Source organism: Macaca thibetana, chromosome 15 (genome assembly GCF_024542745.1).
Source record: "Macaca thibetana thibetana isolate TM-01 chromosome 15, ASM2454274v1, whole genome shotgun sequence".
Taxonomy (NCBI): Eukaryota; Metazoa; Chordata; class Mammalia; order Primates; family Cercopithecidae; genus Macaca; species Macaca thibetana.
This window is the reverse complement of record NC_065592.1, coordinates 76,199,886-76,221,535: the sequence shown is the minus strand read 5'-3', so window position 1 is coordinate 76,221,535 and position 21,650 is coordinate 76,199,886. Positions and strand designations below refer to the sequence as shown.

General features: G+C 43.4%; 1 protein-coding gene across 1 annotated transcript in view; it reads left to right on the top strand.

Moving 5' to 3' along the window:
• The window catches only part of SLC1A1 (solute carrier family 1 member 1), a 92,600-nt gene extending 75,362 nt beyond the window's left edge, over positions 1–17,238 (top strand). Inside the window, exons 7-12 of the mRNA XM_050761097.1 lie at positions 1,680–1,864; positions 3,486–3,593; positions 5,556–5,678; positions 6,125–6,319; positions 12,793–12,927; positions 15,080–17,238. Of these exons, the coding sequence (XP_050617054.1) occupies positions 1,680–1,864; positions 3,486–3,593; positions 5,556–5,678; positions 6,125–6,319; positions 12,793–12,927; positions 15,080–15,326 (993 nt within the window). The 3' untranslated portion in view covers positions 15,327–17,238. The remainder of the gene's footprint in view (positions 1–1,679; positions 1,865–3,485; positions 3,594–5,555; positions 5,679–6,124; positions 6,320–12,792; positions 12,928–15,079) is intronic.
• The last annotated feature ends 4,412 nt before the right edge of the window (positions 17,239–21,650 follow it).

The window sequence follows — 21,650 nt, the reverse complement described above, 5'->3', positions numbered from 1 at the left end:
GTGAGCTATGATCATGCCACTGCACCCCAGCCTGGACAACATGAGACCCTGTTGTTTAAAAAAAAAAAAAAAAGTAAAAACGAATACATGATTCACAGTAGTAAGTATTTAGCTAATTTTTGTATGTCTAAAATCCTACCAATGATAGACTGGATAAAGAAAATGTATACATATACACCACAGAATGCTATGATACCATTAAAAAAGAACAAGATCATGTCCTTTGCAAGGGACATGGATGGAGCTGGAGGCCATTATTCTTAGCCAACTAACACAAGAACAGAAAACCAAATACTGCCTGTTCTCACTTATAAGTGGGAGCTAAATGATGAGAACACATGGACACATAGAGGGGAACAACACACACTGGGGCCTTTCAGAGGGAGGAGGGTGGGAGGAGGGAGAGGATCAGGAAAAATAACTAATGGATACTAGGCTTAATACCTGGGTGATGAAATAATCTGTACAACAAACCCCCATGACACACGTTTACCTATGTAACAAACCTGCACATCCTGCACCGCATGTACCCTTGAATATAGAAGTTTAAAAAAAAAAAAAAAAAAGAATCCTGGCTGGGCGTGGTGGCTCACACATGTAATCCCAGCACTTCAAGAGGCTGAGGCAGGCAGATCACCTGAGGTCAGGAGTTCGAGACCAGCCTGGCCAACATGGCGAAACCCTGTCTCTACCAAAAATACAAAACATTAACTGGGTGTGGTGGCGGATGCCTGTAATCCCAGCTACTAAGGAGGCTGAGGCAGGAGAATTGCTTGAACCTGGGAGGCGGAGCTTGCAGTGAACTGAGATACCACCACTGCACTCCAGCCTGGGCTACAGAGTGAAACTGTCTCAAAAAAAATAAATAAAATAAATAAATAGGCCAGGCGCGGTGGCTCACGCCTGTAATCCCAGCACTTTGGGAGGCTGAGGTGGGCGGATCACGAGGTCAGGAGATTGAGACCATCCTGGCTAACGTGGTGAAACCCCGTCTCTACTAAAAATACAAAAAAATTAGCCAGGCGTGGTGGTGGGCGCCTGTAGTCCCAGCTACTGCGGAGGTTGAGGCAGGAGAATGGCGTGAATCTGGGAGGCGGAGCTTGCAGTGAGCCGAGATCGTGCCACTGCTCTCCAGCCTGGGCAACAGAGAGAGACTCCATCTCTAAATAAATAAATAAATAAATAAATAAATAATCCTATTGGTCATCCAAGACCACAGGCATAAAGAATGTTACTGTGCTTCATTATCAGGGTAAAACAGATGGTAAAAGTGTTCACACTGGTAAGTACTTTGTACTTCCTGCATTATTAATTCCTGTCTTTTTTAAGCAGACTCCAAATGTAGCTAGTAGTTAAAATGACCCTGAAAAGCGCCTTGATTCTAAAATTCATAATAAAAATATAAACCGTTCCAGAATAAGAAATCTTTATAAGAAATATTCAAATATGGACTTGTTGAAAGAAGAGAAAGCATGTTAACTTCGGGGAGCAAGGGTTAAGTTTGTTACATGCATAGGTGTTTTTATTATTGTTTTTATATTTTCTATAGTTTTGTTGACTCTGCCTGGGAGATCACCAGTTTATTATGTTTGGTCATTGTATCTTCTCATTTCCAAACCTGTGCTTTCTAACAAGATTATAATCATGAGTCAATATGTTTTCTTGGTTTTGATCCACAGAACAAAACAAAGGAATACAAAATCATTGGCATGTATTCAGATGGCATAAACGTCCTGGGCTTGATTGTCTTTTGCCTTGTCTTTGGACTTGTCATTGGAAAAATGGGAGAAAAGGGACAAATTCTGGTGGATTTCTTCAATGCTTTGAGTGATGCAACCATGAAAATTGTTCAGATCATCATGTGGTGAGCAGACACCGTTTAATGTCATTTTGCTTCCCCTGACAATTCTGTCCCCTCAAAATTAGAAGAGGTTTTATGTTTCTCAACTGACCTCATGCTAGAGAAGTTGGACATTTAATATTGAGCCCCCAGAGTATTTTGTGGGGGCTTTCGTTGCTGTTGGTTGTTTTTGTTTTTGAGACAGAGTCTCACTCTGTCACTCCAGGCTGGAATGCAGCGGTGCAATCCCGGCTCACTGCAGCCTCAACTTCCTGTGCTCAAGTGATCCTCCCATCTCAGCTACCTGAGTAGCTGGGACTACAAGCATGTACCACCATGCCTGGCTATTTTTTTGTATTTTTTGAAGAGACAGGGTTTTGCCATGTTGCCCAGGCTGATCTCAAACTCTTGGGCTCAAGCAATCTACTCACTTCATCCTCCCAAAATGCTGGGATCCCAAGTGTGAGCCACCACACCCAGCCACCACTAGAGTATTAAATAATTCCACATATTACCCAGGAGTTAGTTCATGAACAAAAGTCTAGCTATCAACCATTGTCTTTTCCCTCAAAGCCTTGCGAGATCATCTTACACCCAGTCAGCCTTCATGTAAGAAGCAATTCTTTAAAAAATGATTAGAAGGAGTTCATTGTATGTGAGAACACAAAGTGCTTTCCCTATTGTGCCCCATGCAAAAGTGAGTTTCAAAATATTTATAACTGGTACAGCATGGGCACTAACCCATCTGAATGAAAGCTGCCATCCGTGAGCATACCAGTGACACCACTTGAGTGTCTGCCCTGTCCCTGGAAATGCCAAAAAGTCCACCTTTCTTAGGAGGCATCTGCCTCACTTACCTCATATTTAATTGGTTCAACATTATTTAATCCAAAGTGTAGATACGGACAGTGATGTCTGACTGTGGTGTAAAGGGTTCAGTAAAAATGGACAGACAGGTCACTTAATACTGCAGAAACCTCAGCTTCATCATCTGTTAAAAAGGATAATAAAACCTACCCCCAGGGATAGGAGAAGTACATTAAATGAAATGATGCACATAAAATAGTTTCCCTAACGCAAGATGTAATGAGAGCTCCACAAATAGAGCTATGATGATCACTTCCAGTACTAATACTAATGCCTCTGTTGCTGATACCTGGGAAACAGATGACCATGGCTAGAAAGAGCCGTATTTGTCAGTGAGGATCAAGCTCAAGTGAGATCTGCAGATATGACAATCAGCAGGATATATATGCACTAGGAACATGGCATGAGGTATGCGCCCTCATCCACAAATTCTGGTGGATTTCTTCAATGCTTTGAGTGAGGCAACCATGAAAATTGTTCAGATCATCATGTGGATCTGTTCAGATCAACAAGAACCACATGTTCTTGCCAAGTTTGCAAACTATCCTGTGGTAGTTTGGATGGGTAGAATTTAAGGTGCACATAGGTACTGAAAACTAGAGCCAGTATTGTTCACCCAGGACTTGAAACAGCTCTTAGCTTCAATTCTGCATCCTGTGCTCCACCAAGCGAGCATGCCAAGCCGAGGGTGCGCACACTGGCCTGTTCCTTCCCCACCAACCCAGCATGAGAAAACACTTGCTGACGGAATCATGCCTCTGTTGTGCTTCCTTTCCAGTTATATGCCACTGGGTATTTTGTTCCTGATTGCTGGGAAGATCATAGAAGTTGAAGACTGGGAAATATTCCGCAAGCTGGGCCTTTACATGGCCACAGTCCTGACTGGGTATGTCAGACTCAAGAGAAGAGACAGAAAGTTCCTTTAATCCAATAGGATGGCCACTGGGAGGTTGGGTTTCAGTTGGCTAAAACTGGCTTCTCCCCTATGTGCTGGGAAAGATAGGGTTCAGAGATAAGACAGCAGGGGGAGGAGGGCTGCCCTTTAACAGCTATACTGTAGGTGGATCATGCTGTGCTAATTGTCAGCTCTTGGCAGAACAGCCTGGACCAGGCTTTGTCACTGCCTTTATTGGTTATGTTAAAATAATTTTTTAAAACAAGAGAGAAACCCACTTGTAGCCTCCCTTGGCTCTCTCCTGGCCTTCATTTCCTTAAGAATGTAAACTAGCCAGGCAAGTAAGAATAGCCTCCATGCACCTTGAACCTGAAAGAAATTAGCAAGGGCCTAAATGAAATCAGACTTGAGCAAGTAGGAGCAGGATGGCTGTTGGTTCAAAGCAGGGGCTGTTAACCACCACCATGGCCTGCACCATCAGAGTGTCAGAGAGGGTGCCAGGAGAATCTCGAGGCTAGGAGGAATTGTGCGGGCCTTTTTAGAAGCCATTAAACAGGAAGGCAGTAGGGGTTCGGTAGTTTGCATATTTATTATAGCCTAGCTATTGAGGTGGGATAAGATATGAATGGTGCCCCTGGACACCTAGCCAGGGGCAGAATATGTCACATATGCTAAGAAATATAGACTAAGGGAATAAGTAAATATTATTGATTTGACTCCCACAAGTCAATACCTACAAGCACCCAACTTGAGCAATCACCTCACCTATTGGAACTTGATCGTATTGGAGATTTCCAACACAGCACATTTGGTTCTTAATCTGTGTTTCCCAAAAACACAGCCCTGCCAGCCAACACAGAGGTAGATTTGGTCCCTACAGTGTGAGGACCATGGTGCCAAGGGAGGCGGGACCTCCACCTCACTGGAGGCCACCCTGCTGTAGGGCTGCTGAAACAGGCAGTGCCAGGGATTGTGTCTCAGCAGTGATGTGGCTGGGGTGTTTGAGCTGAGCCATTTCATAACCAAGTTCTGCTGGTTTCTATTCTGTCACCCCAGCTAGGTGTCTAATGGAAAACTAAAAGTCAGTTCCTCATGGTTTTTAGCTACAAGCTCTCTATCGAGAAGATCCTCTCTCCAGACCTCCAGGATCTGTAATTTTCATGACCATTTCCTATTATTTCAAACACACATAACTGATCTGTAGACTGTAAGCTGCCAGTTACGTATATATCTATCTGCCAAATGAGTCTCATTTCTTAAGCCCCCTAGTTCATGTAACCTGTGTATTTCCATGTGAAATAAGGAACAGTTTGAAAAGGCAGGAATAATAAAGAAAAGAAAGTCCATCCCAAATTATGGCTGTGGAATAGCTGAGACTTTTTTCCTTACTGTAAATCTGACTTCCCTCTTAGACAGTGGGTGCCACCAGCAAGACAGCAGCTTGGTGCAAGGAGTGGAGGGGGTAAGGACTGAGCGCTGTGATAAAAGGTATATGAGGCATAGTGTAGTGGTGACATAGAGGGTACAAAGGAAAGAAGGCTCAGCCCTACCTGGGGAAGTGAGGGAAGGCTTCCTGGAGGAAGGGGGATGCCTAGCTAAGTGTTAGAGGAGAAGAATTCAGCAGCAACAGAAGGAAAAAAGGGCATTTTTGTGCATGTGGCAGGAATAGCACACCCAGGGGTGTGGCAGCATGATATAATTCTGTTTTGTGAAGCCTTAAATTTGGATTCAGCTACTGGCTTTGTCATTAACTCTGACAAGATGCTTCATTTGTTGAGTGAGCCTCTACACTCTCATACATGGAATGGGGACGTATATTCCTGCCCTACTCCCATTTCTCATTGGGCCATTATGAAAGTCAATTTTATAAATTAAAAAGATGTTTGATAAAAGGATTAAGTGTGGGGAGGTGGTATTATCTTTGAAACTTTAATTTCTCTTTCTTGTTTACAGGCTTGCAATCCACTCCATTGTTATTCTCCCACTGATATATTTCATAGTCGTACGAAAGAACCCTTTCCGATTTGCCATGGGAATGGCCCAGGCTCTCCTGACAGCTCTCATGATCTCTTCCAGGTAAACAGAAGAGGGGTTTCTGGAAGAAGCCTCCAGACTCAATGTCATCAACTCTCACCTCACTTTACAAAACAGACTCCAGCTTGCGGTTTTTGTAGCTGCCTTTGAGAAATGGCCTCCATATTCTCTGTCCCTGGCCCTGAACACATTGCTTCACGCTGTTGCATATTTCCTGCCCTCTTAGCATGGCCTGCAGCTCAGGAAGGGGTTATGGCATACCTGGGAGCAGCGGTGGGCACAGCACCTTCTGATTCGTGGACCTGCCTAAAGGGCCAACATGCTTTGGATCCTTTCTTTCATTTTGTTTTGTTATTTTCTTTACTTTTCTTGACAAGATTACCCAAAAGGACCCTTTATTTACTTTTTGGAAGAGAGGCATGGCTTCAGGCAGGGACTGAGGACCAGCATTTCTAGACCATAAGTTCCTTTCTCTTTTTATCACACAGTTCAGCAACACTGCCTGTCACCTTCCGCTGTGCTGAAGAAAAGAACCAGGTGGACAAGAGGATCACTCGATTCGTGTTACCCGTTGGTGCAACAATCAACATGGATGGGACCGCGCTCTATGAAGCAGTGGCAGCGGTGTTTATTGCACAGTTGAATGACCTGGATTTGGGCATTGGGCAGATCATCACCATCAGGTGGGGCGTGGTGTCACATTCATTGTCATCGGTGATATGGGGATTACTGCCAGTAAAAATGGTCCGTGAAGGGACACCAAGAATGTCCCAGTGATGAATTCTTTTTCTTGATCTACAAAGTACCTTCCCAAGATTAAATACAACTATATCCTGGTATGCAAGATTTCTGCTTCGGGGTCTGGGTAGCCAAAGCCATCACCTGTGCTCGGTTTACTGAAGCCGGTAGGATCTAGGCACAGGCCAGCACAAAGACTCAAGGCTGAGTAAGGGCCAGTCCCTGCTTTCAAAAGATCCCTGCTAGATTGGGATGCACATATCCAAATGAATGCTGAAGACCCTGATGAGGGATGTAAGAGAACTCTGTATGGTGTTCACAGAGGACTCCAGAGAGGGAAGGGCTGGTTCTAGCTGTGAAGGTGAAGGATGGCTTCCCAGAGGAGGGGAACATTTAGCTGAATCTTAAAAGAATAGGAATTTAGCAGGCAAAGGAAGAAGCTAAGAGCATCTGGGGTGGCAGAAATAGCTTGTGATGCAGCCATAGGCTAGTTACAGCATACAGATTTCTTGCTATGGCTGGCATAAAGGATACAATGTGGAGAACATAAAGGAATGAGGAGACGGGGTCATGTCATGAAAGGTTTTGTACGAAAAGTTTGTGGAAAGTTCTTAGATGCTTTGTCACATTGTGGACATATTTGCATTTATTTATTTATTTATTTATTTATTTATTTATTTATTTATGTTATGCTTTGAGATGGAATTTTGCTCTGTTGCCCAGGCTGGAGTGCAGTGGCACGATCTTGGCTCACTGCAACCTCCACCTCCTGGGTTTAAGCAATTCTCCTGCCTCAGCGTCCTGAGTAACTGGGACTATAGACATGCACCACCACACCTGGCTAATTTTTGAATTTTTAGTAGAAATGGGTTTCACCATGTTGGCCAGGCTGGTCTTGAACTCCTGACCTCAGGTGATCCGCCCACCTCAGGCTCCCAAAGTGCTGGGATTATAGGTGTGAGCCACCGCGCCTGGCAGATTTGCCTTTTACAATGATAACTGGCAATATGGCAGATGTATTGGATGGGAGCAGGGACCAAATCTAGGAAACCAGTTAGGAGACCATTGCAGAGGTCCAGGCAGGGTATTAGAAGGCACTGACACTGAGGTTGGAGAAGAGCTAATGAATGGAAGAAGCATCAGCTGGATTCAGGGTGAAAAGCAAGGGAATGCTAGGATGACTCCTAGGATTGGTACATGATTCCAAATTGGGGGGTGGGGCTTACCAGAACAGGAACTAGTGTAAGAGAAGCACATATAGGTAGGAAAGATAAATAGTTAATACTTTTTGACACACTGAATTTGAAATGCCTTTAAGACTTCTAGGTGGACACATGCAATGAGAAATACAGGTCTGGCTGAAGATACAGACATCAGGGACATGAGCTTAATGATGGTCTTCAAATGTATGAGTCACAAGTTATTGCTTGTATTGGAATCACAGCTACGTCGTGATTAGCTGTGATCTTGGGCAAGTGACTTGAATTTTTAAGCTCCTGTTTTCTCATCTGTAAAATGAGTAATAGTACCTACAACTTATTCAAATAGTGGCAATTAAGTAAGATGCATATAAAATGCTTATAACTGTGCCTATGTAGTGAGCACTCAGTGAATGTTGAAAGTGGATGACATGACGTAGGGAGAGTTTGTAGAGAAGAGAAGGAGATTAAGGACTGAGGCTTGGAAAATCCTAATACTAGAAGCAGGTAGAGAAGGGAAAACCCAAGAGGCAGAGGGAGAAGGACAGAGAGATGGGAGGGAAGCCAGTAAACCTTGGTATCATGGAAACCCAGAAAAGAGAGATTTTCAAGGGTGAAATGGTCCACGGAGTCAGATGCTGCAGAGAATTCTAATGAAATGAGGATAGAAATTGTCTGCCCAAGTAGATGGTAGAACTGTCATAAGTGGATTTTGCCAGATTTGTTTCTCTAGGACAGCACTGTTTAATACGGTAACCACTAGCCATGTGGCCCACTGAATTGGATAGCACAGACATAGAATGGTTTCATCATTGCAGAAAGTTATTTTGGATAGCGCTATGTTAGAGTAATAGGCTGGGATTAGAGTTAACCTGAAGACTTTTGTTCAGTTTAGAATGGAAGTTTAAGACTAAACTGGTCCCTAGGCCTGCTCAAGGTTGAATCTGAACTCTTTAGAGTTAATTCATTCTTGTATCCCCAGCCTAAACATAAATTCTAGGCATAAAATCAGAGTTTGTTAACTAACAATGTTCTAACACAATGCATTTTTTAAATCCTCCCCACCCCTAAATCGCAAAGTATTTCTGTTGGCTGAAGACAAGTGCAAAATACACCATTTGGCACACCAGCTGGAGAACTATCCCAATGCCGTGTAATCTATAAAAAAGTGTTAGTGGCTAAAGAAGCCTGTGCCAAAGAGATTGAGTAAAGTCATGTAATTATAACAGCAGAGAGTATGTCAAAATTGAAACCTTGAGTCATGCCTGAGAAAGTTTCTGCTCCACAACCACCCCTGTGCTTCCAACAGTTGTTACTTTTACATTTCCAAGGGTTTTTTCCCACTTCCCTCACCCTGGCATGTGGAACCCAGTCTTCACTGAACTGATTTCCAAGGAGTGGTTTATGAGGTGCCAATTCTTTTGTGTATTTGCCACTTTATGATGAAATCCCTCCCTCTTTTTTGGTTATAAGTTTTCTAGATCTTTCTAATCATTTTTTAACCTCACTGCCAGAGGAATGAACGCTGGGCCTAGAGGCTAGTCAATTCACATTAAAGCCTCTCTCCCTACTCTCTGGTGTGTTCTTAAATCAGATTTGCTGGTAACTACTGGCCCAGAACCAATAACAACTGTGAGACCCAAAGTAATCATTCGCTTAAAATTTAAAATCCTCACTGGCTCTACATGGGAAATAATAAAAGTTGGTTTTACTTGACAGTTACCGTTATAGTTCACGTAACTAACGGTTAAAGAGATTTTTAGACCCAAAGTATATTTCTGTGGACTGGATGTCAAAGAAACATAGGTACTATCTACCCAAAACATACCCTTTTGTGGCTTTATCATAATACTCAAAGGTTACAACTGATTGAAAATTGGTGTGAGTACACGTGTCAAAATGAAAAAAAAAAAAAAGGATAAATTGTCTTATAAAAATAATTAGGGCCAGAAGCGGTGGCTTACACCTGTAATCCCAGCACTTTAGGAGACCTAAGTGGGTGAATCGGTTGAGTCCAGGAGTTCGAGACCAGCCTGGGCAACATGGTAAAACCCCATGTTTACCAAAAATATTCTAAAAAAGAAAAATTAGCCAGGTATGGTGGCATGTGCCTGTAGTTCCAGCTACTCAGGAGGCTGAAGTGGGTGGACTGCTTGAGCCTGGGAGGCAGAGGTTGCAGTGAACTGAGATGGCACCACTGCACTCTAGCTTAGGCAACAAAGTGAGATCCCACATCAAAAAAAAAAAAAAAAAAAAAAAAGAAAAAGAAAAAAGAAAGAAAAGTAAAGCTAATCATACAGCAGGGCGCAGAGGCTCACACTTGTAATACCAGCACTTGAAGAGGCCAAGGCAGGCAGATCACTTTAGCCCAGGAGTTCAAGACCAGCCTGAGCAACATGGCGAAGCCCCACATCTCTACAAAAAATGCAAAAATTAGCCAGGTGTTGTGGAGCGCACCTGTGGTCCCAGCAACTCAGGAGGCGGAGGCAAGAAGATCACTTGAGCCCAATAGGTGGAGGCTGCAGTGAGCTGTGATCATGCCACTGTACTCCAGCCTGGGCGACAGAGTGAGACCTTGTCTCTGGGGAAAAAAAAAAAATATATATATATATATATATATATACATATATATATATATATAAAATAAAGAAGAAAGATAATTATAGGATTTGGGGCCCAGAAAGAGCAGAGAGGAAAAAAGGTAGCAGTAGTAATAGTAGTAGTAGTTGTTGTTATAATAGTTGCTGTTCTGGTTGCTGCAGTAGCAGTAGTAGAACACTAATTGAACAAAATGCTTTTCTTTTCCTGGTAAGCACTGCCACTATCATCATGGTAATTAAAGTACATTCCAACATGACTTTTAATGTAACTACATTTGAAATGTCTCAGTGTTGTTATCTAATGGAGTATATGAAAAAGTTATTGCTGGTGTGTAATAAACTCTCCATAATTTAATAAAAAAAACAAACAAAAAAACAAACAAAAAATAATACCAGTGGTGGCAGCGACAATAGCAATAGACGAAGCATTAGCAGCAACTACTGCTGTTGCAGAAGTAGCAGCAGAAATGGCACATTTTTAATCTTCTTGTTTGTTTTTTGTTTTACTTTAAGCTCTGGGATACATGTGCAGAACATGCAGGTTTGTTACATAGCTATACATGTGGAAATGGCATGTTTTTAAGCATCTACAAGTGCTATACCAGATGCCTTACATGTATTAACCTCATTTAATCTTCCCAGCAGCTTGTAGTAGACATACTGTCCCCATCTTACAGGCAAGGAATTGAGATTCAGAGAAGTAACTTGCCTAAAGAAATGCCATCAGTGAAATGGTACAGCCTAAAGTACATCACCCAGGTGTGTCTGACACTAAAACCTGTGTTCCCTCCAAGTCACAACCCATCCTTCAACCCGTTTAGAGAGCCGAGTCCAGTGGCTGGTCCTAAAACTAGGCCTCAGTGTGAGGAAAGAACTTTGTGCCACTGATATTTATGTTTTCTTCTGTGGAAATCCTCTAACTCAAAGTAGAATATGTTCAAGCAGCAGGAGTAGGTTTTTATATTATTTTCTCCCATCTGAAGGTTCATAGTTCTGAGTTTCAGACCAATGCCAGTCAAACAGCCGTAGTCTAGCAAGCAAGGTCAAGGCTCAAGGACAGAGTTTTCTTGGACTAAATGAATTTTGAGTTTCAAGCCCAGCCTCAGGCTATAGCAACATGGATAACTGTGACACCTCAGGGTTTCCAAGAGGGATCAGCTGGCATGGATACAAATCACTTCTGACAAAGAAAACCTGTTGATGCATTCCATTTAAATTTTTTTCAACCAGCATTAAAATAATCTTCGGCTTTCCAAAGAGTGATTATGTCAGAAGAGATCCAAAGGGTTATAGAGGCCAGAAACCTTTGAGACTGAGGCCTGAAACCTTTGGAGTAATTGGTACAGCCCCAGAAATCTCTAATTTACTGTAATTTGGTGGTCAAAACCACTGAATGAAAATACACTTGTCAAAAAACTCTGGCCTGTGTTTGTACCCTCAAATGCTTTCTGCAACACCTCAGTAGGCAGATGAATGGGCAGTAGAATCAGCTTCCTAAGAACTCTAAGACGTTTTTAGCCCCAAAGCATATGAATTTGTGGATAGAATCAGGGATTCTTCCAGTTTAAATTGGCAATTTTTACATTTTCACCTTTCAACCCAGTGGCACCTGGGCAGCAGTTCAGGCCTTGGCCCAAGGGCAAGGACTTGTCTCCAGAAAGCATTGTGGGTGTGGTCTCAAGCTTATCTAAGTAAAGGGACTTTTCAGGGCAGGGTGAGCCCTTGTTTCCTTCAGAATGATCCAATTAAAATAAGGAAGATGTTGCTGATAAAGAGACTGCACATTACAAAGAGAAAAATCCCTACTGCCTCACCTGATCTTACCAAGAGGAATCTTTTTAAATACCTGGTAATAAAGTTCACCTGGCTGCGTCTCCTGGATTCCAGATCTTTCTTTCCCACAAAGTACATCTACTGGCAAAAAGGAGCAGTCAGGAGTAAATGCTTGCATCTTGGACAGGATCAGCTCTTTCTCAATCCAGTGCCCTAAAGAGCAGTTCCCAGAGGTAAAGAGTCCTGTGATGTCAAGAGAGTGCATAAGGCCTGCTTAACCATTGTCTCATTCCTTTGCCTTCACCTGAAATGCCGTTGTCCATCTGCCCCTACAGCTATCCCTCTGTCCATTCTTCAGGGCAACTTAAATTCCTGCCATACATTAGGTGCTCCGTAAATTATTGGGTGGTGAGTAGATGGAAGAAGGGAGTAGGAAGGCAGGTGCAGAGGTACTTGGCACTTATTTAGGATGAGTGTATGTATACATAGATGAGTACACAAAGCCTTCTATTAACACCCCATTTAGTAAACTCCTGCTTTCCTCTTGAGTATCTCTCTTGCTCATTTTTTGGTGCCACTTATGCAGTTCTTCCTTGCATTAGAGTGATGTGCCACATCTCTCTCTGCAAGGAGATGGCATCATACCCCACCCAGCCCCCATCCCCCTGCAGCTCTAATCCTGTAATGAGGCAGAGCTGGGGCTCAGCAGGTCACAGATTCTAACTGCCCAACTTAGGGACACAGCAGTAATAGCCATCGCGACTAAGCAGGACTAACCATTTCAGGCCAACGCTTTAACGGGAGAGGTAATTGTCTAACTCCTTTCCTGCTGGTATGTTTTTGCAGTATCACGGCCACAGCTGCCAGCATCGGAGCTGCTGGTGTGCCCCAGGCTGGCCTGGTGACCATGGTGATTGTGCTGAGTGCCGTGGGCCTGCCCGCCGAGGATGTCACCCTGATCATTGCTGTCGACTGGCTCCTGTGAGTTGAAATAAATGCACTGCCTCAGCCGGATGTGCAGGCGGGCTTCCCAGCCTCGCGGGCTCTGCAGTCTGTCATCATTCTCTCCTCAGATTGCCTAATGAGCCACCTGTTGCTACTTTAATTTTCCTCTGACCAGGCCATCTGATAATGTGCTTAAAAATTAACTCCTCATAATGTGGAGTAGTGATTTTAAAAAGCCAGTGAGCTCCATCAGCTCATTATACCTGGTAATGCTCAACGTTAGGAGCTGGGTGTGGAACAAAGATAAACACAGAACAACAAGGTGAGAAGCCAGGCAGGGCCCCGGGGCCATCCTGGCCTATCCCAGCCCCGGTTCAGCATCATAGGCTCAGAACCACCTAGTTCAAAATCAGTCCATCTTCCTAAGCATCTTCCGAACTGTTAGGGACAGTGGCATGAGCACTTGGGTTTGCATCACCATCCTGTGTCTTACCAGCTTCTTGACCTTGAGCAAGTTCCTTGACCTCGAGCAAGTTCCGTAACCTGAGGCCCAGTTGTATAATCTGTGAGATGGGAAAAAATCTGCCTATCTCATTGGGTTGTTTTAAGGACTGAGTGAGCTTATGTGAATGGAGTGTCTAGAATAGTATCGGGCAGCCCATACATACTCAATAAATGGCAAGTTTCATTGTTATGATTAGAATGAGTTGGACTATTCAGGCCCCAATCAACAACACTTTCTCTCTCTCTCTCTCTCTCTCACATACACACACACACACACACACACACACAATACAGCAGAACATCTGTGTGAGAACGTACCTTTAGTGACCCTCAAGATTAAAGTCAGAACCAGCTTGGCTCCTAGCTTTACCCTTGATGCCCACTTCTGTGCATGGGTCTTGCAGCATCTAGGTCTGGCTCTGTCCCCTGGCATTGCAGGTAAGTATCACTCCACATGGAGCCTTTGCTCAGAACCAGCTCAGGCTCACTGGGGAGTACAGTGCTAGGTACTGTAGTTTGCAGGTGATAGATAAGATGGAAAGGGAAGCAGAAACATCCTATGTGGGCTTGAAAACACAGATTCACATTTCAGATGGCAAAGCCTCTGCACCTGGCTTGGAAGCTGTGTCATGGGTTGGGGGGGCCTCAGTAGCTAACTGGGCTATAGGCCCAAATGAGGTGGCACCCTTCTTGCAAAGATACCCTAGCATTGAGGCAAGATTTGGTTCTTTCTAGTGATGATGGTGGATTTGCACTTTTCTCCTTTCCCTGAGTCTTCCTAGAACCAGTTACCTTCACTGCCAAGATACCCGGATGAGTCAAAGGTCCAATTGGAGGTATGGGATAAAAAGACACTAGGTCCAGTTCAATCCCTGGACTTGTTCTAAATAACAGAAGGGCATCCAGTGTGGCCATGTGTAAGCATTGTCAGCCTTTTCTGTTCTGCAGATGTAGTTTTCACAAGATTCCCCCTGCATGCAGTTGCTATCAACAAAGCACCAGTATCAAAATGGATCCTCTCCTCTGCAGTGTGCCTTCTCTACCTGTCTTCCTGTCACCGGTCTCTTCCCCAGGCTCTCTGGGAGTTAAGACCGGATGAGGGTGGCTCACGGAGAAATCCATTCCTGGGCTAACCTGTGTTTTCTGACCCCGTGCTCTGCGCCATGCCTCCTGGTTTGCTCATAAGTAGAGTGACCTAGATTGGTAAATAAACAAGTACACCATAGACCTGAACACACACACGCATACCCCACATGCACATGGTACATACACCACCCACAAAACACCCAAGTTCTCTGACCTTTGCCCAAAGACAGCCCACAATGGCATTTGCATTGAATCTAGAAAACCACAAGACAGAGGTTAGGGCTGAAAAACTTACTGAATTCTGAACCTCCCTCAGTTCCCCCAGAAAATATCTGGAACAACTCTATTCATGTTTCTTTGGGAAAGAGGAGGGAATTTAGGGAGACTTAGGGAAATCATTGCTACTTTGGGAGAGCTCATGCTATGCCTGTATGAACAACCCCAGGCCTGTGAGGAGCCTTCAGTAAGTCAGTCATAAGGACAGCACTTTCTGCATTTACTTAAATCTAAACTGAACATGTCAGGTCACTGCATCTCTCCGATGATGAAGGAAAATGAAATCTGGGCCTCCTGTCTGACGCCTCCCATCTCTCCCCAGGGACCGGTTCAGGACCATGGTCAACGTCCTTGGTGATGCTTTTGGGACAGGCATCGTGGAAAAGCTCTCCAAGAAGGAGCTGGAGCAGATGGATGTTTCATCTGAAGTAAACATTGTGAATCCCTTTGCCTTGGAATCTACAATCCTTGACAACGAAGACTCAGACACCAAGAAGTCTTATGTCAATGGAGGCTTTGCAGTAGACAAGTCTGACACCATCTCATTCACCCAGACCTCACAGTTCTAGGGCCCCTGGCTGCAGATAACTGAAAACAAGGAAGGACATTTCCATGAGAGTCATCTCAAACACTGGTTAAGGAAAAGAAAAATGCTAATGGCCAGGTGTTCATTTGATTTGATATACAGACCTCCAGATTATTTTGTATATTTGGATTCACAGCCTTTGCTCTCCGGGTTTTGGGATTTGGGTGTGGGGTAAGATGAAGGGAAATCCATTAAAAGCAAAGTTCTATTATCTGAGTTTTAGAAATTCTATAAGAGACAAAGTTTGGAAGTACATAAAGTAATAACTATTAGAATTAGGTAATGGATATGAAAAAGAAAATGCTTTCTCGTGCATAGACAAGTGTTTTGGGTTAAAAAAAAATATTCTGTCATTGGTTACAAATGTTTACTCAGGCTTTCTATTGGCATGAATTTCCTTTGACCTTTCACTTTTTTATAAATTATAATGCATCTCAACCACCTCTCCCCAGTTAATGTGCCAAAATGTCCATTTTTAACTTATCTCCAGCCAATTTCAAAGAAAACAGACCAGCATAGTTCTGCAATAAGTTTTAAGATGGGCATAGGGTTTGGAAGAAAGGGAGAAGGATTCTTTTTTCAATGTACTGTATTGGGACGCTGGTAACTATTAACCCAGTGTTCAGCGTAGAGCTATATATATATATATATATGTATATATTTATTATTTTCATATAATTTGCCAGACAGAGATCAGAACTGAACCGTCAATGTGAAATAAAGAGTTCTCCTTGTACTTGAATAATAACCACAATTCCAACCCAGGTCTGCTTTGGGGCTTATCAGAACTCCTTTCTCAGGAGCACTAGAATGAGAAATCATGTTGTTTGATCGTTTCACATCTGTATATCAGCCCTAAAGCAGAGATGTACTATGGTGATACTCCAAGGTGGCATAGCCATTCATTTACAATTTCCAGATTTGAGCTGCCTCGAGGCAATCCATATTAGCTCTGCATAAGATTATATACAAAGCTGTCACTCACAAAAGGCTGGATGTGCTTTCATCCAACTGGAAGGCTTTATTCTTCCAAGTTCATTCGTACTCAAAGAGGCCAGTACTTTGCCATCCTTGCACTTCTGTTATCAGGGCCCAAATAATGTTGGCCAGCTACCAACTAAGTTGTATTTTAATAAAGATTCCATGGGTTGAACAAGCCACATTGCAGAAAAAGACCTGCCCCTAACCTGGGTTCTTGCAGAGTAAATCCCATGACATAAACTGATATCAGTGGTTCGGGGAAAATAGTTCCATTCTATGACACTCGTCTCCTCCTCCAGGGAGGACTGTTCTAATCGGTAATCTTGGCCCTATTCATTACATTCTCTGCTTGTCATTCTGCTAATTTATGAAGCTAGTTTATTAAAGTCTGTGCTTCAGTTCTCATCTTGTAAATAATGCTTAACATAAACTTGTACTTACACTGAGATCCAAAATAGTCATGTTTCTGCAGTATTGTGTAGCCAACTTAAACCTGTGCTTTCATGTTTAAGAAATGAGAAATTGTGCCAAAGATAGCAGAAGAGTAAATAAGTACTCAGTATTGACCACCTACATCTGAAATCTACAACATAATGATACTGAATTGTTATGTAAACATCATAAATAGTAAATAATGATTCAATGTGAATTTTAAAATGCAAATATTGCTATTGTTTATAAGAAATAAATCTAAATGTAAATGAAATTGAATCAGTAATTTCTCTTGGGCTAAATGGTTCTACCCCTTACTAGGATGCCCCAATTAGTGGCACTGGAGTTGGCAGAGCTATTCATGAGCTGCGAGTTATCATTTTGGAGTCAGTTTGTAACCAGCCTCTTAACACACTGCTGTTAACTCATAAAAGAGAACAATGTTCCATTTCAGTCTCAATAAACACTTCCCTCATTCTTTCCCCCCGCCTTTTTCTTCTTGTTATCTGTTGTTTTAACTTACTTGGATGGGTGTGGGAAGGCAGAGATATGATCAGTTGAATTAGATTTTACAAAGTGTTTTTTTTGTTTGTTTGTTTTTTGAGATATAATCTCGCTCTGTCACCCAGGTTGGAGTGCAGTGGCATGATCTCAGGTCACTGCAGCCTCCTCCTACTGAGCTCAAACCTCAGCCTTCTGAGTAGGTGGAACTACAGGCACATACCATTACTCCAGCTAATTTTTCTATTTTTTGTAGAAACAGGGTCTCAATATGCTGCCCACACTTGTCTTGAACTCCTGGCCTCAAGTGATTCCCCTGCCTCATCCCCACAAAGTGCTAGGATTACAAGCGTGAGCCAGTGTGCCTAGCTGGATTATTGTTTTCAAAACTTTTTACCCCAAGAATGAAAAAGCGAGGCTTGAGGAAAGATAATCCGATTGTTCATGTTAGCCAATGGGATTACAAGGCGGAAATACAGTGCCATTATGAACAGCTGCATGCATATTTTGTGGCGGAGATGAAAGTAGGATTTTGTTAGGAGATGAAGTTACTACAGTAAGAGATAGTCGGCTGGACGCAGTGGCTCACCCCTATAATCCCAGCACTTTGGGAGGCCGAGGCAGGCAGATTGCTTGAGGCCAGAAATTCAAGACCAGCATGGGCAACACAGAAAGACTCCGTCTCTACAAAAATATACAAAAATTAGCCGGGAGTGATGGTGTGTGCCTGTAGTCCCAGCTACTCAGTAGGCTTAGGTGGGAGGATCACCTGAGCCTGGGGAAGTTGAGGCTGCAGTGAGCTGTGATAGCGCCACTGCACTCCAGTCTGAGTGACAGAGACCCTATATTTAACAACAACAAAAAAAGTCTTACCTCTCAATATGATGGTGGCTTGGTTTCACTAAAGGACCAATCCTGCCCTCTGAAGTAAGATTACAAGCTACAAATGGCTGTGTTCAGAGTGATCTCTGATGGGATGGTGCAGTCCTACCTAGAATACCTCAGACATGAGGGGATTCTGCAGGGGGCAATGGACTTACTTGCTGTGACAGACAACAAAGGAATGAACAGCTCCCTATTTCCCACTGAGAGGATCCTATCTCCTCAGAAAAATACCTATTGCTACCTGGCCAAAGGAATACCGGGTAGTTTCCTTTGTGTACAACATGGGAGAAAATACTCAACAACACAATTCCTTAGAAAAAGATACTTGTTTGGAAGAGCTGGTGCCCCTGGGTCTCCATGTGATTTTGATTTTGCCTACAGTTTACTCATGAATAGAGAAATGGTGTTATCAGCTGACAAATGACTTTATTCTTTCAGCAAATCTTTATTAGTCCAGTGGGTACAAGGCCCTTTATTAAAGCACACCCCGATTCTTAGAAGAGCCATGGGGAGTGTGCTTGGCTTATACTCAGGCAGTAGGCCAGCTGCAGTGTTTGCTTTGCAGGAGCTCAAGAATCTTCCCTCCTGGAACAGGAGACAGGAAGTGATCCTTCAGAGCCTTGGAAGGCTGCTAGAAGCTTCTATGCAACAGGATTGATATTCTGTATTCCCCAACTGCCCAGCAAGGGACTATGGAATACAATGAGTATGCACACAGCTCTGATTCCTTACCAGCTTTGTGTCCCTTGCCAACAACCTAAGCCTTGGTTTCCTCTTCCATGAAATAGGAATAAAAATTCTTTCCTCACGGGACTGCTTTCAGTGGTCAATGAGAAATGCATGTAGCAAAGACTCTGTTACAGACTATGTCTAATAAATGCTAGTGTCTCTTCTCCCCACCCCTGCTTCTGGGAAAAAACTACACCCTTCTCCCTCCCCCATTTATTAACATGGGTAATCCATAGAGATGCAATTGCTCTTCCAGTGTTTTAGGATCCGTGTCCCTGATGTGGTGAAGGAATGAAGCTCCTACCACTTGGTGCTGGCTGAGTTCTCAGAGCAAACAGTATACCCAACCTCGTGAGATTCGTAAACAGCCCCCATTCTATAAAGGTGAAACTCTTCCAGAAATGGGACATTTTAATCTAAAGGGTAGCAAACGGAAATTTTTCCTATAAAGTGTTATGTAGGAGGTAAACAAAAAATAAGTGTTCGCAGTCATTTCCTATGCCCTGAGACACAGACAGGGATTTGAGATGCTTGGGCTGTGTGAAGCTGAGATGTACCTTCACATAACACCCCTTCATACGTCCTGAAAATGAGAGTCCAGCATGAAGTTCACTTTTGCAGTCAGCCTATAAATCTTGTGTGACTATTCAAAAACAGTCTCCTCACCTGATGGAAGCAGGGCCCTACCTGGAGCTTTTTAATATACCCTGTGGGAGGAAATGTACCTCTCTGCAATCTTAGATTTTTAAAGTGAAAGCCAGATAATATAAAGAAGAAGAAGCAGGCCTTGTTAAATTAGCTTTGGGAACTATATCTTTATATATTTTGAGACAGAGTCTCACTCTGTCACCGAGGCTGGAGTGCAGTGCTGCGATCTTGGTTCACTGCAACCTCTGCCTCCTGGGTTCAAGTGATTCTCCTGCCTCAGCCTCCCGAGTAGCTGGGATTACAGGCGTGCACCACCATGCCCAGCTAATTTTTGTATTTTTGGTAGAGACAGGGTTTCGCCATGTTGGCCAGGCTGGTCTCAAACTCCTGACCTCAGGTGATCTGCCTGCCTCGGCCTCCCAAAGTGCTGGGATTACAGGCGTGAGCCACCGTCCCTGGCTGGGAACACCACATTGACCTGTATATGGAATTGGGTGAGTGTACCTAAGTGTATAAAGTTATCCATCAGGGATGGAAATGATCAGGACATTTCTCAATGGCCTAGGCTGCATGCACAGTGCCACAAAACTCCTAAGCAAGCAGTGAAATCTAACCACACAGTTGATGTCCCATTTCTTCCCTCACTAGGGCAAACCACTGTCATGTGTGATTTGGAAGGTGTCTCTCCAGAATTAGGGTGACACTTATGGTTTCATCTACAAATCTCCACTTGGCCTGCCACACCAAGTTCAAAACAGTTATGAATAAGCCCCCAAAAGACAAGATAAACATTTACATTCCTTTGATTATTCTGGCTGGAGAAAATGAGAAAGGAATACCATTGCCTCTTCTAGAGAAATTCCACTGGTTTCCAGAAGGCCCCGGCAGCGTGCAGCTCGGAAGCTCTAGCTCCATGGGGACAACTCCAGGATATTACCTAGAGAGAAAGTTGCCTCACAAAAGTACTGTTTATCAAAAAATGGAGGGAGGCAAATAACCCTGGAACTAAATGCAGAATCAACTAAACTGAGCAGTAGTATCTGGATGCCTGTCCTCCATTTTCCCTCCAAGAAGCTGCGTTTTCCTGTCAGACTGCAGGCTCTGATAGCTGCCGTTCCTCCATAACGCAGGAAAGCCATTACCAAGGCTTCAGGGCACTTCAGGGAATGTGATACAGAGTTGCATCATCTGAGCATTTCAGGGTCAAGGGTCTGGCTGCAGGGGAAGGTGCAAGAGGTCTGGAGATATAACACCAGCCAGGATTTGCTTTGTCTTTGTCTGTGCCCCGTAGAAAGTTACCTTTTCCAAGGTGAAGGTAAGACAGATTGAAATGACTTCAGTCATCTTGGGAGGGCAGTCGCTGGAGAAAGGTACTACTCCTTCCAGTTTATGAGCATGCCTTCACAAAGAGCTCAAGGCATGCACATTTTAAAGATGACTTTGATCCTCCTCCAAGCATTCAAACATAACTTTTATTTAAAGAGCCCTTGTGTTGTGTTTCCAAGGCTATTAGCTTAGCTTGGCAAGAATAACAAAAGGCCAGCCAAAAGGCCTTTCTGAGCCAAGGGCTTAAAAAAAATTATAAAGGTTCTCCAAAATGAATCCGAGGTTATCCTGTCCAGGTCTTTAGGAAACTAGGCAAGTCTGACGGATGTCAGAGAAGTGCTACTGTATAAATGCATGTGATAAAAGAAGGCAATACCAGTCGGCGATGGAGGGACACTGGCTGATTCATCCTCAACACCTGCTTCTGCCTTCCCAGCATGCCAAGTTGGCTTTACCTCTCAGGTACTTTGGAGCTAATCCTCCCATTTCCTATTTTAGCCAGAAAGGTTAAGGTAGAAAGAATGTGTCAATTTCACATGAATCACAAACCCAAGGCTCTCTGCTCCATCAGAGGAGAACAGTTAAGTTAGAAAAACATGCCACAGAAGTTGATGAAAAAATTAGACATGCAAACAATGCTGACTCAGCCTGCAAGGATATTTAGTCTGCTTTTCTTGCCACTAAGAAAATGTTTGCTTCTATATCAATTCAGGCAGTCGCTACCCTATTCTTGGGCATCATTTCCTTTCCTAGAGATGACACTCTAAGGCAAATCAAGGTCCAGTTTCTTTTAAGGTGCTGACCT